General features: G+C 42.9%; 1 protein-coding gene across 3 annotated transcripts; it reads left to right on the top strand.

Annotated features, from left to right (window-relative positions):
• The first annotated feature begins 440 nt into the window (after window positions 1-440).
• On the top strand, window positions 441-19,607 carry LSM14A (LSM14A mRNA processing body assembly factor). 3 transcript variants are annotated; one of them, XM_054296424.1, is made up of 10 exons: window positions 441-787; window positions 8,477-8,640; window positions 9,807-9,939; window positions 10,891-11,013; window positions 12,683-12,859; window positions 13,169-13,231; window positions 13,822-14,001; window positions 15,466-15,637; window positions 16,476-16,704; window positions 17,800-19,607. In XM_054296424.1, exons 1-10 carry the CDS (start codon window positions 667-669, stop codon window positions 17,821-17,823), a joined length of 1,386 nt encoding a protein of 461 aa, XP_054152399.1. In that variant the 5' UTR covers window positions 441-666; the 3' UTR covers window positions 17,824-19,607. The 3 variants fall into 3 exon arrangements, with proteins under 3 accessions (XP_054152399.1, XP_054152397.1, XP_054152398.1); XM_054296422.1 differs by lacking the exon at window positions 13,169-13,231; XM_054296423.1 differs by lacking the exon at window positions 13,169-13,231 and having other exon boundaries at window positions 10,894-11,013.
• Window positions 19,608-19,668: the final 61 nt, after the last annotated feature.

A 19,668-nucleotide genomic window follows, 5' to 3' on the forward strand; every position in this document is an offset into this window, starting at 1 on the left:
ACGGGGCCGGGCAGAGCCGAGCAGTGCGGAACGGGGCCCGGCGGTGCCGAGCTGGGCCGGACAGAACCGAAAGGGGCCGAGCTGGGCCGGGCAGAGCCTAGCTGGGCTGGGCGGTGCCGAGCAGAGCCAAGCTGGGCAGAGACGAACGGAGCCGAGCGGTGCCGAGCTGGGCCGGACAGAACCGAACAGGGGCTGGCGGTACCGAGAGGAGCCGAGCGGTGCCGGGGAGAGCCGAACTGGGCCCGGCGGTGCCGACCGATGCCGGGCAGAGCCGAACGAGACCGAGCGGTGCCGAAGCTCCGCTCCCGCCGTCGCGCGCCGGACGGCGACGCCGCTCCACGACGTTCCCGCCCCCAAGCCAGCGTCCCCGCCCGCAGCTCTCGCGAGAGTAGCCGCGCTCCCGGCATGCACCTGGCGGGCCGGGCGGGGGGGCGCTGTGAGGGAAGATGAAGGCGGCGGCCATGTTGGGAGCCGCGGGGCGCGGGCCGTGCTGAGCGCTCCGCCGAGGGCTGCGCTGAGTGTTCCGCTGTGTGGGGAGCGGCGGCTCGGGGCGACGGGAGGACAGCGCCTACTACGACTCAGGGGCGGGGTTGCTTGGCTACTTGTGCCTGGCTTAAGGAGCCCTCGGCGGCGGCGAAGGGGTGTCCCTGACCGAGAAGCAGCGCCATGAGCGGGGGGACGCCCTACATCGGGAGCAAGATCAGCCTCATCTCCAAGGCTGAGATCCGCTATGAGGGGATCCTGTACACCATCGACACCGAGAACTCCACGGTGGCGCTGGCCAAGGGTAAGGACGCGGGCGGCCGGAGGAGCGGGCCCGGGGGCGCTCGGGGAGGGGCGGGACGGGAGCGAGGCCGCGGCACCGGGATCGGCCCAGGAACCGGGGCCGCGGCGCTGGCCGGGCGCGGGGGAGCCCCGGGGAGCGGCCTCGGCCTGCGGGGCCCGGCGGAGCTCGGGCAGAGCCCGCCTTGTCCCGCGGGGGAGGTGGAACGAGAGAGGGTTTGGCGTGAGAGCGGCGGTGCTGCGAGGCCCCGCTCCGGGAAGGGACCCTCGCCGAGAGGAGCCGGCAGCGCCTCCGTGCCGGGGTGCTCGGAGCTGCTCCCTGTGGAGTGCGAGTATGGAACCCGTGCGGTGAAAGCGGTCCGGAGCTGGTGCGTGAAAGGGAGTGGGAGGGGGAGGCTGGAAGGAGGTTTTCTTTGCATCGCTAAGAATTCCAGACCTACAGGGTATAGGGCCGTGTGTGACTGGGCTGCTCTGCATGTTAGGACGGCAGACAGCTCGGGTCTTAGGGGGATCCTGAGTGCTGGATTACCGACAAAAGCTGAACGTAAGCTGTTAATTTGGAAGGTGTATGGCACAGTGTAGTTCGAAATGATACGGGAATGTTATCGGCCACAAGATAATATATATATACATACACATTTATATATCGGGACAGAGAAGAGATCTTTGTGAGTGTATAAGAAAGTTAGGTTTACTGAGAAGAGAGCTGGGGCCAAAAAAGAGAATTTTTGAAACTGGGCGTCCTAAGGACTTCAGTGTTTCTCGTGCATGAGATTTCATTCTCAGGGTAAAATACTGTCAGAACTTTTAATAACCTCTTTATAATCGATTCTGCAACACTGAGCTTTTTTTTTCCTTTGCACTTTTTGCATCTGTGAAGTCTTGCTAAGTAATCTAAATTCGTATGTAAAAGCAGAGAGTCTGTGCAGCCATTAGGGAATAGGAAAACTTAGTGCTTGTAAATGAAATATTTGGGACAGAGCGGATTCCAGAGCTCGGTTCCTGGCGGTAGGAAAGGCTTGGCGCCGGTCCGGTCCGTTCTGCACGGCCTCCCTGGTCATACCGGGAGTGCGATCGCTCTCGCTGCCCTTTGTGGTGACTCTGGTTTGTGCGCTGTGTCACTTTAAGGCCTTCCCTCCTCGCAAGCAACACCTCCCCCCGTGATTGTTTCAGAAATAGGTTCCTCTGTTTTGTAAACTCTGATACGTGGGCTTTGAAACACCTCACGGTGAGTTTGGTCCCAGGCTTGCACATTTCGCTTTTGGGGCAGAGTTGGCTTTCACTGTGTGATTTTTGCTTATTTCTAAAGTTGCCTTTAGGTTAAATTGCCTGGCTGGAGTTGCATTATCTACTTTGTAAGGACAGCTGGTTTTGGTTTATACAAGTAAAAGCTGGATATTGTGATTAAAAATAAATGTTCAGAAATTCCAGTTGCATGCTGTGATTGTTAAGGTTTGTGCAAAAGCACATTGAAAAAGAATCCTATCGTTGAGGACCTTGTGATAGTCTTGTCCAAAATTAGACTGATTTAGTGCTGACCAAGGCAATTTTTCATGACTTCTCGAGAGTGGTTAAGTCATGTTGTGGTGTATCTGCCAAAGTGTGCATGTTTGATAGATCAAACTACAGTTACAAGTCTGATCTACTCTCTTCTCATTGCTCTCATCAGAAATGTAAATCTAAACCACTGAATTCACTTTAATAAAACTTGGCTGAGTTAGCTGAAGAATGTGTGTTTTGTAATAGTGTTATGATTCAGAAGAGAATAAACCAGTATTTCTAGGCCGCCTGGAACCAAAAATCCTGAGATTAATGTGGAGCTGCTGACACCCATGTTAGACTGGAGCATTCTGTGTGCTCAGGGGCAGAATGCTGCACTCCAGAGTGTTCAGTTTCTGCAGGCTCAGGCCCTGAGTGTGTGTGACAGAGTCTATGGAAGGTGGCAGGAGTGCTGCATTACTGGCCAGCTCTGTTTGGGAAAGAAGCAGAACTTTATGTTGATCAGCTCATAGTTACCTCTTCTTCTTGTGCTGAGTCCAGAAGTCAGACTAGAACTGTTTACTGTGAATCATGACCACAAGTGTATTTTTTTTTTTTTGCCAGAGAGAGAGAGAAAAAAAATCCCAAAAGATTTGATGCTTTCAGTTGCTGAGCTGTGTAGTGTGTGTGACATGAGTGTTCCCTGAACTGAATGCAGGGCACCTTAGCATTATTCATACTCTAACTGAGGACACTGAAATGGTGACATAAAGTGCAGAGGTAGAGGTGCAGTCTGTTCCTGAATAACTACAGATTTGCCCAGCTGTAGGATCTGTGTGGGCTGAACCAGTCAGAGATTCATCTCACAAAGTTGTGCTCGTGGAATGCCCTCATTTGTATTAAATAGTCGAGGCTTTCAGACAGAAATGAGTGTTTGGGGTTGCCAGCACAGGCTGCAGTCCTTTCCTTACTCTGCTCTGGTTCTCTAATCAGCATTTTGTGTACACTGTGGTGATCTTTCCACTGAGCTAAACTTGTGGCCTCTGTCTCACAGTTAGAGAAGGATAGGAGCTGTTAAATATTGAACATTTTGAACCTGAGCTGGAGTCTGGTGAGGTGAAGTGCTGCATCCTCTCACAGAGTGTGTAAGTGTGTAGTTATTTAAATAGCAGGGGAGCCCCATCCATGGTGGATCCCAAACACTGCAAGCTGTGCACACATTTGAGGTTCTCAAATGTTATTGGTGCATATGTTCTCTTTGGATCAGCAGCTTTTCAGAGACTGTCTGCAACCAAAACCCACTCACTGCTATTGGCAAGCCTCAAGTTAAAATAACTGGAAATGTCCTTCTAGTTCATGGTTCTAGTTAACACTTAGTTTAAAAAAAAATTGTTATTAATTTTTAAAACATCATTAAGCCCAAGCAATTTAAGAGGAGTTTGCAAGCTATGGTTCGTTTTCTTGCTGGAATGATTGCTGCCCTACCTGGGGCATTTACAGAATAATCTTAAATGTTGTGGCACTAAAAGGGAGATGTGATTTTTCATATCAGTTATACATAATGGTTTTCTGTTTCAAGGCACTGATTTAGAGAGAGTTATTTTTAATGCAGGTAAGCTGTGTAAGAACAACCATATTGTGTGAAAAAAGCTTTGTTCCTTCAACAACAGGGAATCCTTAGGTATGAAACAATTATAAAAACAATTATATATATAAACAATTATATTTATATATATTATATATATAAACAATTATATATTGTCTTTGCTATAATGCATCAGTTCTCACTTAGCAACTCTTGCACCACTGAGAGTTGCAGTTGGGACCATGATAATTGATAGATACTAATGAAACAGCTTTTGGTACTTTTAAGAAGTAGTTAAACTTCTGGTATTTTCAGCCATCTATGGTATAATGACACATCCAAAGGAAAACTTCCCTTTCAGACTTCTACAGAGCATTATTTGCAGGTGAAAGACTCAGAAATGCAGACAGAGGAAAGTTGAAATCCTGAGCTTGGGCTCATTGAGGGGTGGGAGCAGGAAAGGGAAGGGTTACATTTCTATCAGTTTTTTAGGAATGTTATTTTTTAGTCAGTTAAGTAACATGCTCCTTGCATGTCTCCAAGGTTAGGGCCCGTGTGCCAAACCAAACTTGGGCACAGTATGTCACAGCAGAGGAATTCCTCTTGTCACAGCCTGCTCCATCTCCCTGCGAGTAGGGGAGTGCAGGCTGAGGTCATTGTCTGGGGAAGGAGCTGCTGTGCTGTGCTGTGCAGGCATCAAAGCTTGGCTGCAGTGCAGGGGGTGTGATGGGTGGAGAGGTGGCAGCTGAAGTGACTTGTGCCCTTGTGGTGGTGTCCTGTCAGTGCCGTGCTGCTCCTGGTGCCTCGGGAGCAGGGAGAGCTGCTGTGTGTGTGTCCGCGCGTGTGTGTCCGCGCGTGTGTGTGTCCACGCGTGTGTGTGTCCGCGCGTGTGTGTGTCCGCGCGTGTGTGTCTGTGTGTCCGCGCGTGTGTGTCTGTGTGTCCGCGCGTGTGTGTCTGTGTGTCCGCGCGTGTGTCCGCGCGTGTGTCCGCGCGTGTGTCCGTGCGTGTGTCTGTGCGTGTGTCCGTGCGTGTGTCCGTGTGTGTGTCCGTGTGTGTGTCTGTGTGTCCGCGTGTCTGTGCGCGCGTGTGTCCGTGTGTCCCCGTGTGTGGCTGTGTCCATGTGTGGCTGTGTCCGTGTGTGTGCTGTGTCCGTGTGTGTGCTGTGTCTGTGTGTGTGTGTCTGTGTCTGTCTGTGTGTGTGTCTGTCTGTGTGTGTTTGCTCCTGGGGAGAGGAGAGGCAGTGTGTGCACAGCCTGAGCTGCTGCAGGGTTCACCTTGTGGGCAGCAGAGTCAGTGCCTTCACTTCTCATTGACATTGTGCTTGGGCTCCCTGTGTGAATCAACAAGTAATAGATCAATTAACTGGGGAAGTTGCAGTGTTGCCATTGAATGCTACAGTAGTATAATATGGTCATATACATTGAAATATCATATACTGGTAATATCACAGTCAAAATCTGTGCCAAAATGTGCTCACTTGGGCACAAGTATATAGATTAATGGGCTCCAGAGAGTTAGTTATTTAGCTACTGACTTGTGTATATTTACACTGACGAAAAATAAGTTTGCTTTTAACGTGTACTGCTTGTCCTTTTGTTTGGAAGTGATTAAGCCAGTTTAGCTCTTTCAAAAATAATCTCCTCTCCCTCTTCAGTATTTTGCTATATATGAACTGCACCTTGTTCTGGAGGAAGGAGATTGTCCAGCTCTGACTCTTGGGGAATTTCCTCAGACTGAGCTCTAAGCCTGCTGCTGCTCCAGTTCCTTGTGCTTTTGATACTCCGAGTATGAGAAAATGTGGTAAAAACTATTTCTTTCTAAAATTCTGCTATTCTGGCCACTTCTAATATTAGACTTCTTACTTTCATGAGCTCAGATTGTGTTAAATCCTAATCTTACTGAGGAAAATACAAACTGTAAAGGTAGGTGTGCCTTTGCCATACACAAAAAGTGACTTTAAACTCCTTAACACTGCTCTGAGTGACCTGACTGGGGTGGACTCGTTAGGTAGCCCTTCCTAGATCACCACACACAGTTCTGGTTCCTGCTTGAAAAGGAAGTTGGACTTGAAGGGGTTATTTTGGTTGCTTGTGGTGAAAGAGGAGTCTGAGCTGCAAATCAGGGGAGTTTGCTTACCCCTCTCCAGCAGAGCAGATCTTCATTGGATGAAATTGTGTTTCTGTTTTGCAGAAGGCTGTGATAAAACCAGTTTGATTTGTGGCAGGGGAGAAGTAAAGGAAGAGTCAAACTTTGAGTAGCAAATCTTGATGTGTTTTATTGATAAACCATTGGCAGCCCTATCAGGGTCTTGAGTTAGCTGCATAGACAGTGGAATCTCTTAAAGATGAATTCTCAATTTTGGCACTGAAAGGCTTCCTTTTGATGTTATGGTAATTTCATGGTGTGGAGAAAGATTGTTTTTTAACATAACTGAAATCCCTTTACTTCTTTCATCACGTCAGTAGATGAAAGTCTGGTGGTTCCCTTTTTTAATTGGTTTAGAATGGAAAAGGCAATTGCTGGGTGTTAGAACTGTTCCTGTATGTGTCATGGGGCATTGGTATTGATATTGAAATACTTACCTGTGTAGTGTAGCTCTGACTTAACAGAAATACTTTCAAAACATTTCTTCCACAGTTGATCAGATTTTTATTTCCATGTAAAGGCAAGATGCAACCCTCCAACTTCCTACCCTTTCTCTGTGTTGTTTCTGTAGAGTAGTTTCTTTGCTTTAGCTAGAAAGTAAAATCCTTTGGTAACTAACTGATCATACTCTGGCTATTTTTGTGCACTTTTATACAGAAAATGGCTACTAGAGAAACATTTCAATGTGAAACAGTACAAAATCAACTTTGGTTTTACTTACCAAGGCAGCAGGTCAAATGATGGCATGAAAGTCCAAGATAATTTATTAGTTATCTGATAAATAGAGTAGAAGATGGCCAGAAAGTGAGGGTAGATCCATGGTCAAGACAGTGAAATAGAAAAGCCTGGTGAATAAAAAGCAATGGAATTAATTGACCCAGGAATGCACATGACCCACTGATAATGTTTTTAAGCTACTGTGCATTACTTTGGGTTAATTTCTGTGAATTCTTAAGCTCCAGACACTTTTTTCTGTGGAGGAAAAGAGGACAGATTCCTTTCCTAACAAGGACTGACATGAACTGAACAGTGTGTGCCTTTTTACACTGCTCACACTTTGTAGCACCATTCAGAGCAGACTTTCAGATGCACAGAAACAGAAAAGATAATGAAAGTCAGCTCACTAGATGATACATGTACAAAGTAATTGTAACTACTTAATGATATTTTTCTTTGTAGTGTGGGCATGATCTCTTTACCCCTGAATTATGCTTCTGAAAAAGATTTAATACCTGATGTTAAGCTCTGTTTATGCAGTATCACAAGAAGCAACAGTGATGGAAGATGGCTGGTGCAGCCTGAGAAATGACTCAGTATCACTTTATACATCTCTACAGGAGACTCTGCTTTTCTTGACTAATGATTCTCTGGCTGCAAATAAGTGCCTAATGATGTCTCCAAAATGTTGATGCATCTGAAAATGGAGGGAAATCTAATTCTGGTAAATTAAAGCAAAATACAGACATTTTTTTCTCAGCATAACCTGTACCTTGCAAAGCAAACAAACACTTTCTAAAAGGCTGGAGCAAAAACAGTCATGAGGGATTGTTAAGCTGCTACAAGTTATTGTGATTGTGATTGAATGTGACTGTCATGATTTTGGGGGTTTGTTTTTTTGCCCTCTCTGGTTTCAATCCATTGTTTAGTTTTTGCTTACACAACTAGCCCTTGGAGACAATTCTCTTCTTCAGTTATTTGTTTGTTTCATTTGATGCTCGCCCAGGGTTGGCAGTCTGAGGGTGGGGAAAAGTTTGAGAGGGCAGTGACAGCAAAGTGATGGCATCCATGTGCAGTGCTAGTGATTGGAAGAGCTTCAGTGCTTCATTGCTGTGCAGTCAGAAAGCTGCTGGAATTCATACAAGGAATTTCATGTCTTGCTATGGTGCACACTAGGAAGATAGCTATGCCCCAGTGAGTTTGCTTAATTTGGCAGAGATCATATGACATCATATGAACCTTACACCAGCAAGAAGAATGCATTTTGCTTAGGGAAAATTGTATATACATACCACAGAATTTTTGTTGTTTTATTAAATTTTGAATCTCTTGAGGAATTCACATTTGATAATTCTTAATATTCCAGATTTTAGTAGTATTAGCATAGTTTGCCTGTTTTGCAAATGCAGAATATGAAGTATGTAAACTCATTTATTTGTTGATTCATAGGATTGACTTAGCAGCCAAAAAAACCTGCCTTGCTGCTTCCCCTTACCCTCACAAAACATTTGAAATATTCCACATGTAATTAATGCCATAAGTGATGTCTCAGTCTTTCGGCTTGGGTTTTAACTCAGATTTTTTAGCTTAAATGACTTGTTTGTCTGAGGAGAGTTGATAAAGAATATGATGCCTATTCAATAAAGGTCTTTTCTCAATGAAATTTTATCCTTTTCATTTAAAGCTGTTTGTCTCTGCCTTATATTCAAAACCCTTTTGTTGAACGTGGGATGTTTCATTCTTTGTCTCCCTTCCCGCCCCCGCAGTTCGCTCCTTTGGCACGGAGGACAGACCGACGGACAGACCCATCCCCCCTCGCGATGAGGTGTTTGAGTACATCATATTCCGTGGCAGTGACATCAAGGACCTGACTGTGTGTGAGCCCCCCAAACCTCAGTGCTCCTTGCCACAGGACCCTGCCATTGTCCAGGTGAGCCCCAGCTGTAAATCGTTGCTGCTGAAGTGCTCTCTAGCTGAGTGTTCAAAAATTAAAGTGTTCGTCACATTCACAAGCCAATGTAAAGATCTCTGGAAGGATTTTCCCCTTTCACAGTCCTTAACTGTGAAAATGAAGGTTGAAATCTAACTCTAGCACAGTGCACTACATATACCAAAGCTGCTTTCTTTTCAAAAGCAACTAATGACGTTTTGTAGGTCTTCATGCCTTTTTTGGAAGGGACTTGGCTTAGGACACACAGTTCTTGGGAAGATCAGACTTGCTATAAATCAAATGGAGTAGATGATGAAATATCTGCAGATAATTAGTGGTTTTTGTTTGCTTGTTAGTTTTATTTTTGTTTTAATGTTCAACGCTTTTTGCTAACTATGACTTTCAAGTGTTTCATCTAGCCATGTTTTTAAACAGGCTTCATACTATAAGGCAGTTATTTGAATAGTGAATACTTGGTTTCTGAGGGGAAAGCAGCTTACAACTTGAAGCCTTCAGATTTGATTAGTCTGTCACTTTGCAGTAAACAGATAAATGATAAATGAAAACTATGATAAATAGTTTTCTGAGAAATTTGTTGGCTTTTTGATTGTGCTTATGGAGTATCTTAGAAGTCATCCCTGAGAGCAAGAGGAAATCTCTTGCTTCAAATGGAGGTTGATAATCCCATGTAATACAATTCTTGTACTTTATCTATTCTGTATGATAAAATTCTCGAACTTGCTTGTGATGTGCCCTTGCATTTCTCCAAGGACTTTTATTGAATTTGGTGCAAGTCCCTCTGTCAGTGTAGTCAAGAGTGGTGAAGTTGCATTACTGTGAACCCCAAAAACAGTGATAACCCCAGCCTCCTCCAGTATGCTTGGGTGTCTTATTGTACCTGTGGGGTTTGAAACTTCAAGGGAAAAGACAGGAGACTTCCTAAATTTGCCAACAAAGTTTATATGTGTGTGTTGGACAAGAGAGTGTCTGAGGTTATAGGGAAAGGATTGCAAAATTTTGTCTTGCTGTTTCCACAGGTCTGTAAGCTGTACATACTTGTGAAAATGTTTATTTTAGAGTTTCTACATGTCTTGCCTCACAGAACTATTTCCTAATTTTGGTGTAAATATGACTTTTTGCTAGTGTGGTGTGTGTTTTGTCTCCAGTCTTCACTAGGATCTTCGAGCACATCTTCATTCCAGTCTGTGGGTTCCTACGGCCCCTTTGGCAGGATGCCTGCGTACAGCCAGTTCAGCCCCAGCCCGCTGGTGGGGCAGCAGTTCGGCGCCGTGGGAGTCGGTACGTTCACTGTGGTTACCCGGTGCTGTCCTGGGAGGGAGGCTCTGTGTGCTCAGACAGCAACCACTGCCTAGAATGTCATCAGTGCCCTATCCTAAGGCAGATTCAGTCTTCCTTCTCTGTTAGTTCTGCAGTTTAGCTCGAAAGTAGAGAGTTCTTAGTAGTCTGCATCTTAAAATAATTATGATTGAGAACTAAACCCCTATCTCAGAGGGACCAGTATTCCTTATATTTCACAGGTGGTGGAGGCAGCCCCTCCAGAGAAGCCCCACAGCTGTTGGGTTGACCAGGTGCTGTGTGCCTTAACTAAGGATTTGGATTATTCAGCAACCACGTGCCAGTGCAATCCTTCAGCTGTTTGTGAGGTGTTGGCTAGCTGGGAAATGGATGCTGGAAGGATTTGTGAGCTGCCTGGGCTAGTTGCTGCTTTAGACTGCACTTTCTCTCTGAGGCTCACCAACCAACTTTCCTTCATCCCTGAGAGGTTATTTCACAGTTTAGTTTTTCTCATAGGAACTTAAAGTCTCATAACTGTTCTGGCAGCAGTGCTACTCCTGAAAACGTTAGCCATGCTAAAGAATGGCTGTAGAATTGGCCGGCCATAATTTGATATCAATTAACAATATGTGACAATCATATTTTTGCTGAAAGGATCTTAAGTGGAAATATATACCAATAACATGTATGGCTCCATAAGGTGACTGTGTTTTGTTAATACTTCTGATGGTGAAATTAGAAGTGCTCTTTTGTTTTTCATTTTAGATGGAAAAATCAAGATATTAATCTTACCAGGCTATGTGCATACATCTGTTAGATTAAACTAAAAATGTATGGGAAGGGCAGATTTACATGTACTCTAGAATAACTGCCTAATAAAGCTTCACTAATCATTTAGTGCTAGTTTAAAAAAAGTCTAAACCAGATTTTACAACTTTATTATTTCTTTCAAAGCAGGAGGTTCTTTAACATCTTTTGGAACAGACTCTTCAGGCAGTGCTAGCATGTCCCAAAGCACTGCAGTTGGTTCTGCGTTTACAACAGATGCAAGATCACTAAAAACACAGATGTCTCAAGGTAAAATCTTTTTTAGTGACTTCAGTCTTTTTTTTGACAAGCTGTGTCTGTGTGATTTTGGTGTTTGCCAGAAACACCAACCAAACAGCTGAATTCTCATGAAAACATTTGGTATTAACCCCAGGAGACGCTGAGAGGCTTTGTGTTTGCTCTTTAAATGTGTTTTCTCTACATCTTGGAGTGCTGCAGGCAGTAACACATTCATTGTTACCCTTAAGGCACCTGTACTGAGAAGCAGGGCTTAATTAAGTGAGATAGTGTCAGCAAACAGATACATGTGGAAATTCGGTATTTAGTTTTGTTAATAACATGGCAGTACTGCAGATACTTCATACTGAGTGAAATGGGAAGTCCTTGAGCTTAAAATTTTAAAATCTTTATTCCTAACTGTAGTTCTGTTCATGCATAGTTACATAGATTATATTAACAGCAGACCTGATTTCCTCTAGAGGTGGGGACATGACTTTTAAATCAGCTTAATATTAACAGAAGCTGTATAGATAGTTTATGTAATATTGGAAAAAATGAGATTCCAGATGATATTTGAATGGCAAAGAAAAAAGAAATTAAACATTAAACGCCTTCACCTTCATGCAGACATTGCTCCTTAAAAACCCAAACCCCATTATTTCCTGCTCTTCCACTCTTCCTTGCTATCAAAGTGTGTGCCAAGATGTATTTCTAATGCTGTTTTTAAATTATGCAGTCATGTTAAAAGGCAAAACACTTAGAGCAGTTTTTTCCCCTAAATTCCAGCTGAGGTTTGTATACCCATTAGGAGTGTTTCTAGGAGTAGTTGAGTGGGTTGCCAAAAATAGATTCTACTTTGTTGGGATAATGCAAGGGGCAAAGGTATGCTGAGCATTTCTCTGTTGAAACACAAGTTTGGTTTTCTGCAGTTAAAGCCTGCTCTGGGTGAACATACATTCTGCCCCAACATTTTCTGTGGTTTTCTCTGAGTGTTTGCTTTTAGGAATACTTTTTGCCTTTGTCAATTGCAAATGTGGTATGGTTGGATTTATTGTTTTGTTCATGGGTTTGGTTTATTTTTTGTTTTCCTTTTGTTAGTTTTGTAATGAGATAGAGCCTTGTTCTTTCACTTACTGGGACTTGAGTCTTATTCTAATTTGTTAGTATATTGAGCTGTTTGATGTTGTAAGCTTGTCTGGCTGGATCAGTGGCTCCATGCTGAGGGTGCTCCTGCCTGTGTGGGGCAGCTCCCCCAGCTCCCTCCCTGCACTGAGCCCAGCCCGTGGCACTGTCCTGGTGTGGCAGGGATCCTGCAGCAGTGCCTGAGCTGCATCACAGCTGCCCTGGGAGCAGCCCCCTCCCACTTGGCATCCAGGGAGGCAGGAGGAGCATTTTTACCTCCAGTCAATGCCAAAGTTTGATTCCACAGCTAAATGTGCATCATTAATGGTTGGTAGGGATTGGGTGTCCTACCCATTATTTCATCATAGACTGAGGGAAGAGGTATCCCTAAACATCCTTTATTCTGAATTAATGGATCCGATGGTGCAGATTTTTTTTTTTTTTTGTACACAGCTGCCTTAACTGCTAAGGCAGATAAACCTGTCAGTCTAGATTGGCTGAGACCAGTAACTCCAGTAACTCACCTCTGTAGATGAGAATTAACCCTGTGGCGTTTGGTTTGGTTTTTCCCCCCCAGGTCGTTCAAGCCCTCAGATGGACCATTTGAGAAGGAGCCCCACCATGGAACAAGCTGTGCAAACAGCTTCAGCCCACCTGCCCACTCCAGCACCAGTTGGGAGGAGGAGTCCTGTGCAAACCAGACCTTTGGTGTCTGCAAGCCAAAAATCCCTAGAGAGCCAAGAGCACAGACGAGGTAGCTTTGGATGGTTTTCATACAGCTTCATTCCTTCCATCCACACACAAAGTGCCCTTTTAAAGGGTAGTACAGAGGAATTCTCCTGCTGTCTACCACTGGTAGGCTGGCCAGCAGAGACCTGCATTAGATACATATTTCTTTTTAAATTTAAGCATATATTCTAAATTACTTTTTTTTATTTTATGATTTAAACATGTGATTTACATTTACAGGTTTGGATTTTTTTAAAAATCTCAACTATATACAAAAGTATGATCAAAAATATCTAATTGGATAAACAAATCATGTTTTTATTTCCAACTTTAGCTGAAGCACACAAGGTTTCAAGATCAGAAAATGAACTCAGAAATGAAAACAAACGACAAATTGGTAAATCATGTTTTGAGAAATAGCTATCATTGCTTTCAGACCAATACATTTTTTAAAATTTGCTGAAATACATAAATTCTTTCACATTTTGCTTTGAGAGGGTAAAATTTTGCATTGAGCCAGAAGAATACAAGAAAATGAACTCAACATTAAAGAGAAAAATATTTTCTTGTTTTATACTAAGCAATCAGTTTAAAGAAAAATATGAATCAAGTATATGTTTACATCACAGATTTATAAATATAATAGCATGAAATAAAGGCCTTTGTAGAAATATACTTGACTGAAAAGCCACTAATATTTTAACGTGTCCTCCAAAAGCTTTTAATGACTTCTAGAGAGTCTTTAACACACAAATTTAGTATTGTTAAGCTTTCTGTGTCACTTTCATCATTACTGTGAGTGAATTTACAAATGACAAGCTGCTCTGTTGGGACTTTAAACAACAGGCATTCTCTTCCTGCACTTCTGAAGTCCCAGCCTGTTACCCCAGGAATTAGAAATCAAACCAAACCACAAAACACCCTCCACCATCCTCAGAGAAAAGCCAATCCACAAAGCAAAACCAAAGAGAATTTCCCTGTTTTCAGTTGCAGGTGCACCTGCAGTACGGAGAGGCCGCGGAGGTCACAGAGGGGGCCGAGGAAGATTTGGTATCCGGAGGGATGGTCCAATGAAGTTTGAGAAGGACTTTGACTTTGAAAGTGCAAATGCACAATTCAATAAGGAGGAGATTGATAGAGAGTTTCATAATAAACTTAAATTAAAAGGTAAAACAATTTTTGCTTTAGATTTGAGCATGGATAAACTGTGTCTTGCTGTTTTGATCCTACCTTGGAGAACAACTCTTAAAAGGCATATAGTATTAAGTCTTGCTTGCAGTCATTAAAAAATAAATTTAAAAACCAATTAATAAGTAAACTGAGGTCATATGTTAATTAAATACTTGGGTCGCTGTTTGAGTTTTTAACAAATTTTACCTAGCCGATGTCATCTGTGAAGTTCTAACAAGTCTCTGTTAAAAATGCAGATTACTTAACCAGAAGGCCCAATAATGTTTATTACTTTAAACTCCTGGAAAGGATGCAATAAAAGAAAATCCATGTTTTAGGTTTTCAATTATTAGACCAAAATTATAATGTCAATTATAGACCAGAAACAAAGGAGTTTGGAATCAGAAGTTTGTTGTAGTACGTAGGAGAGTTTGATTGAAAGTTTCTAGCATTTCCTTGCTTTTATCCTTTTCCAGAGGAACACAGGAGTAGTTCAAAACCATGCTGCCAGCACTCATTTTCTAGCAGGCTTCTGTTTTGATTACCTCATTCTCTTGTGACCAGCCACCTGTTTGTTACACTGCTGCTGCTATTTTTGGACAAAATTGTTGCAGGTTAATACAGTGAGTTCCCTGTTTCAGTGAATGATTGGCTAAAGGCTGGGAAACAAGAGGTGGGAATAAATGGTCAGATTTCAATGTAGAGTGAAAACTCCAGTTGAGCCCCATAAGATCTGTCCTGTAGTGCTCACCTGTTTTTCTGGATCATTTCTCAATCAGTTGATGGTTTGCTGTTGATACTGTTTTTTCAGAATAATAAAGAGAAAAGGGAATGCTAACCATTAATAGCTATAGAAATGTTTGGAGTGTGGTAGTTCTTGTGTGTGATGTGGAAAGGTTGAGCTGGTTGTCTGAAGTTCATGCACAGCACTGTGAGATTTAAGCTGTAGGCATTTAGGAATGAGATTTGAAGATAGCAATAGCTGTTGATGTTGAACCATCAGCTTTGTTTTCAGTACTGGTTAAAACAGTGAGTTGAACTTGAGGCATTATTAGGAAATAAATACATCACAAAGTCAGAATGCTGGCCCTGCTTCTCAGAGGAGATGGCAGCAAAACCAGAAGGCAAAGGAGAAGGACAACAGGGATGAACAAAACCATGGGATGGCTTTTAGGAGGAGTCTCTGAATGAGGCTCTTAAGGCCAGAAAGGAGGTAGCTGAAGAGGGGAGAAAATAGATGGGTGTCAAGTCTGTTCTGCTGCAGGGTTTTTTGGTAACTAAACCCACAGGAAGCATAGAAACCTCCAGACAGCAATACATCCTAATTTACATGTCAAGTTATTTTATTTCCACATTAAATTATTTTTACAGCATGCAATATAGTTCCTCTCTGACTGGGAGTAACTTAACAGTTATTTTAGGCTGGTTTTTTTAGGCTTCTGTTTACTTTTTATTTTCCAGAAGATAAACTTGAGAAACCAGAGAAGCCTGTAAATGGAGAAGACAAAGGTGACTCAGGTGTTGATACCCAAAATAGCGAAGGGAATGCTGATGAGGAAGATCCACTTGGACCCAATTGCTACTATGACAAAACCAAATCCTTCTTTGATAACATTTCCTGTGATGACAATAGGTAAGGCCTGCAAGGAGAAGCTTGTTAGTCTGCTTAATGCATGTTTATGTCATAAGATATTGCAATGAGTAGCACTGACAGTCTACTCTGAGTCAAAGGTGATTAGAGCTTATTTCCACATGCAGCTGGCAAAAATAAAATGGGAATAAGAAGTGCAGAATTTCTTTGTGGGCAAGTGCAATATGGTCACACGAAGGTATTTTAAGGTGTTTTAGAGCCAGGCTTTAAGAACTTAATGCACAGGCTCTTAGAACTTAATGCACAGGCTCCAGAATCTCCTTTCCAGATTTACTAAGATGTGGAGGGGTTTGTTTGTTTTGCTTTGCTGCTAAATTAACACTTTAGTTAAATCAATTACGACCCTGCTTTGGTAATGGTTCCTAAGCAGATTACATAACTGTCTCAGCCAGTGGTGCTGTTGAAATGGACAGATAGCATTTCAGGAAAATTCAAGCTTATCTTTTGCTGCTGCCTTTTTATTAGACGCGATGATGTGGATTGCTGACCTGTTTTGACTTGCAGGAGGGGGAGTTGTTGGTTGTACTCACAGCCAGATAAAATAACATCTGTAACTGCAAACTGTTTCTTGCGTGCAGAGGATACAGAGTGTGCTTTTCAATATGGCAAACTCTTAGAGCATTATTAATATCTAATTAAAGACTCCGTACCATATTCCTTCTCGATGAGCCCAGTGAACTGTGGCAGACGCCTGGGTTCTTGTGGAAGGGATGCTGTGCAGATTTACCGTGCGATTCCTGTATGGTTTGCGCCCTCTCGGAGGGCGCTGTCCCTCCCTTCCCAAGCGTTTCAAGCCATCCCCGTTGGTTCTGTGCTGCAGGGAGCGGCGACCCACCTGGGCCGAGGAGCGGCGGCTGAACGCCGAGACCTTCGGCATCCCCCTGCGCCCCAACCGCGGCCGCGGCGGCTACAGGGGCAGGGGCGTCATCGGCTTCCGAGGGGGCCGGGGCCGGGCCGGCGGCCGGGGCGCCTTCCCCGCCCCCCGCGGCTTCCGCGGCGGATTCCGAGGGGGCCGCGGCGGCCGCGAGTTCGCCGACTTCGAATATAGGGTAAATAAAGTGCTCTTGTTGTTCCTCTGACCCGGCCCACTCTGGGAAAGGAGAGCCCACAATCTCCTGGTCTTAGATTTGATGGTGAACTAGAACTTCTGGCTAGGACTAGTACTACTTTGCAGGGCTCTGAGCTACTTTTTTGAAAGTCCATTAATGCTGAAATTTTAGTTACATGGCACCATTTTACTATCAATAGCCAGAAGTATAGTTAGCCTTTCATCACATGCCCTGAGTAGCTATTTGACATCTACTATCGGGAAGGAGAAGAAAAAGAAGGGAAAAGAAGTTCTACAGATTGAATGCAAGTGTTAGAGATGTAAGTTGCAAGCGTTTTTCCAAGTTTTATATTTATATTAAGCAAGTTAAATTATTCCCTCTCATAATTTATATTTTAAAATATAAAGGATGAGAGGGAATAATTTAACTCGCTTCCATTGTGAAACAAACTTTTGAATTCTTTGTGAATGAGTTGGCACAAATCTTAAAGGCTGGTGTACTGGTTAGAATCAGACAGCTATCCAGATTGATTCAGATAAACTGGGCTTTTAGAGTTCTAACTGGGACAGAACAACTTCTGCTAGTTTACTGCATGAGCAGTTAGAGTTTTGCAAACAAGAATATCTGATTTTTTATAGAAATTCTAATGTTTTTAAATGAAAAAAATGGGGAGTTATGGCACAGCACATTTCTTTGTGAGACATCCCTCACCTGTTAGTTGATTAGTTTTCAACAGTTAGTCCTATCACTTAAAGAAACTTTGGGTAGCTGAATGTGAATGGAAATGAGGGATTGGAGATCAGCAATTTGAATTTCTGAATGAGAGTTTTGCTGCTTTCCAGTTGAGTAGGAGGTGGTGCAAGGGCTGAGGATTTGTGCTGTGCTTTGTGTTTGGAGTGATGAGCTGCTCTGCTCAGTGCCAGACTGAGGGGGTTTCACCAGGTGCCACCCTGATCTCCTCTGAGGTCTCCTTTCTGCTGCAGGACATGGGCAACAGCCAGCACAGCACAACTGCTCCCAGGGCTGTTGCCCGGATGAGTTTGTAGGGTTTGTTTTGCAAAATGAATTTTCACACTGTGCTTTTGTTCCTTCTAGAAAGACAACAAAGTTGCTGCGTAGTCCACAAGAAAGCTGCAAACCAGGTGAACGTCTAGATCTTCTTGAATCAGAGAATTAGTTTTGATCTCTGCAAAGAATGAAGTTAATTTGCTGTATACTTGTCACCAGCACTGGGATTTAACTATTTAATTTCAAAGGGGTGTAATGCAGTTACTTTTGAGAAATGGCCATCTTTGAAAACAGTAAGCATTAAATATATTTGAGACAGAAGGATAAGTAATTTCTTATGTATAGTTAATTATAAGCAGTACTTCGATGGAGTTTTAAGTATTTTTTCATCACTGAAAGGATTTTTCTTATTACTAAACTGTATTTGATAATTGCTTCAAGTTGTAAGGACAATGGTATGCAGAAGGCCGTCGATACTGTGAGTGTTTTGACCCACCGAAGGTTGTTTTTGGAAATCCTGTAAAATCCCTTTTGAGGTAGTTGTTCTTGTATCAACTAGGGTGCTGGACAGTAGAAAACTTGCTTTGTCAGTCAGATATGTACACACAGTAAATACTGTTTCTTAGGCAAAGGAAAGTTTTTATATAGTTGTAAAATTCCATTATATCCCATTGCCAAAGAAACATTACAAACTTTGTATAGCTGTATAAAAAGCAACTAATTTTTTAAAGAATAAACATTTTTAAGTCGGTAAACATACTGTTATTGCAGAAAGTTGATATGCTGAAGAACACTGAATTAGTTGGGTTTCTTTTTCTTTAGCAGCTTTTCAAGCTTAAATGTTTGATTTTATATTTGGACTATAATGAAGTTTTGAAAATGTTCTTCCATTACACAAAACTGGATACACGCTTCACTGCTCTTGCAAGAGTTTGATTTTGTAGTTTCTGGTATATCACAGGATTTGACCAAGTTAAGGAGATATTTTCAAAAAAAAAAGGAGAAAAGGAATTTTCATATGTCAAGATTTGCAATTAATTTTACTTAGTGAGAAATATTAACTTTTTTTAATAATGGACCAGGCCCACGAGTTGGTGATTCTCCTGGAATGCCTGGGGTAAAAGTCTGTCTCCATTTGTCAATTCTTGAAACGTTAACTTTGTTGTAATACCTGTAGACATGAGCAATTTAAAGAATTCTTAGTGTTTGAAGTTGTTTGCATTTTGATAGACCGTAGCTTGGAGACATTGAGACTCTGGTTCTAAGACCACGAAGTCACAAATGACAGTACGGACTTTTTGCCAATTCTGGATAACTAGTTGCAACTTTCTGATATGCTGAAATAGAAACCTGGTCATTTGTGTCTGTGTATGTATATGAAGGCCACAGGAATAAAGGGACCCAAAGATTACATCACTTTGATCTAATTTGCTGATTTATTTTTTTTTTACTTCAGAATGTTCAGTGGTGATAAAGACGTGAAAAACTGCACTGTTGAAAAATTGGAATATTTAAAAGTGGTTGATAGAATCTTAATTTTATAACTTTTGTATAGCACTACAAGGAAGTATTTTGTAATTGGTTTCCTTATTAAGGTCAAGTATTTGACAGCCGTAGAAGTTAGATAATATTGTTTAGTAATGTTTTTGCATGTTTAACAACTGCCTTTTGGGATCCACAAGTCATGATTCTGAACACCCGTTGAGATTTTTGACCGTAGAGGCAAGTGCTGTCCTGTTGCAATAACTCTTTACTGTCTGAGGTGTTCCAGCTGTAAATACCCGGGCCGGGAGCCGCGGCCGGGGGTGCACCAACCCTGCGTAGGGCCGGCTCGCCCGGCCAGGCTTTCTGTTTTTTTATTTTAAACCAGAATAAACTGTTCAGTACCAGCGGCACGGCGGCGCTCTTTTGTTGCGCGGGGCGGGCGGGGCGGGGCGCGGGGCGCTCCCGGCGGCG

The sequence above is a fragment of the Melozone crissalis genome, unplaced genomic scaffold (genome assembly GCF_028551555.1).
Source record: "Melozone crissalis strain CALT ecotype California unplaced genomic scaffold, PUWL_Pcris_2 ptg000007l_1, whole genome shotgun sequence".
NCBI classification, from domain to species: Eukaryota; Metazoa; Chordata; class Aves; order Passeriformes; family Passerellidae; genus Melozone; species Melozone crissalis.

What these genes read in the sequence shown, in the direction of transcription:
- LSM14A (XM_054296424.1), top strand. Translation starts at nt 667, where the DNA reads ATGAGCGGGGGGACGCCCTACATCGGGAGCAAGATCAGCCTCATCTCC. An exon ending in TGAAAACAAACGACAAATTG is followed by an intron (nt 13,232 to 13,821) that starts GTAAATCATGTT and finishes CCCTGTTTTCAG; the next exon opens with TTGCAGGTGCACCTGCAGTA. An exon ending in ATTTCCTGTGATGACAATAG is followed by an intron (nt 15,638 to 16,475) that starts GTAAGGCCTGCA and finishes TCTGTGCTGCAG; the next exon opens with GGAGCGGCGACCCACCTGGG.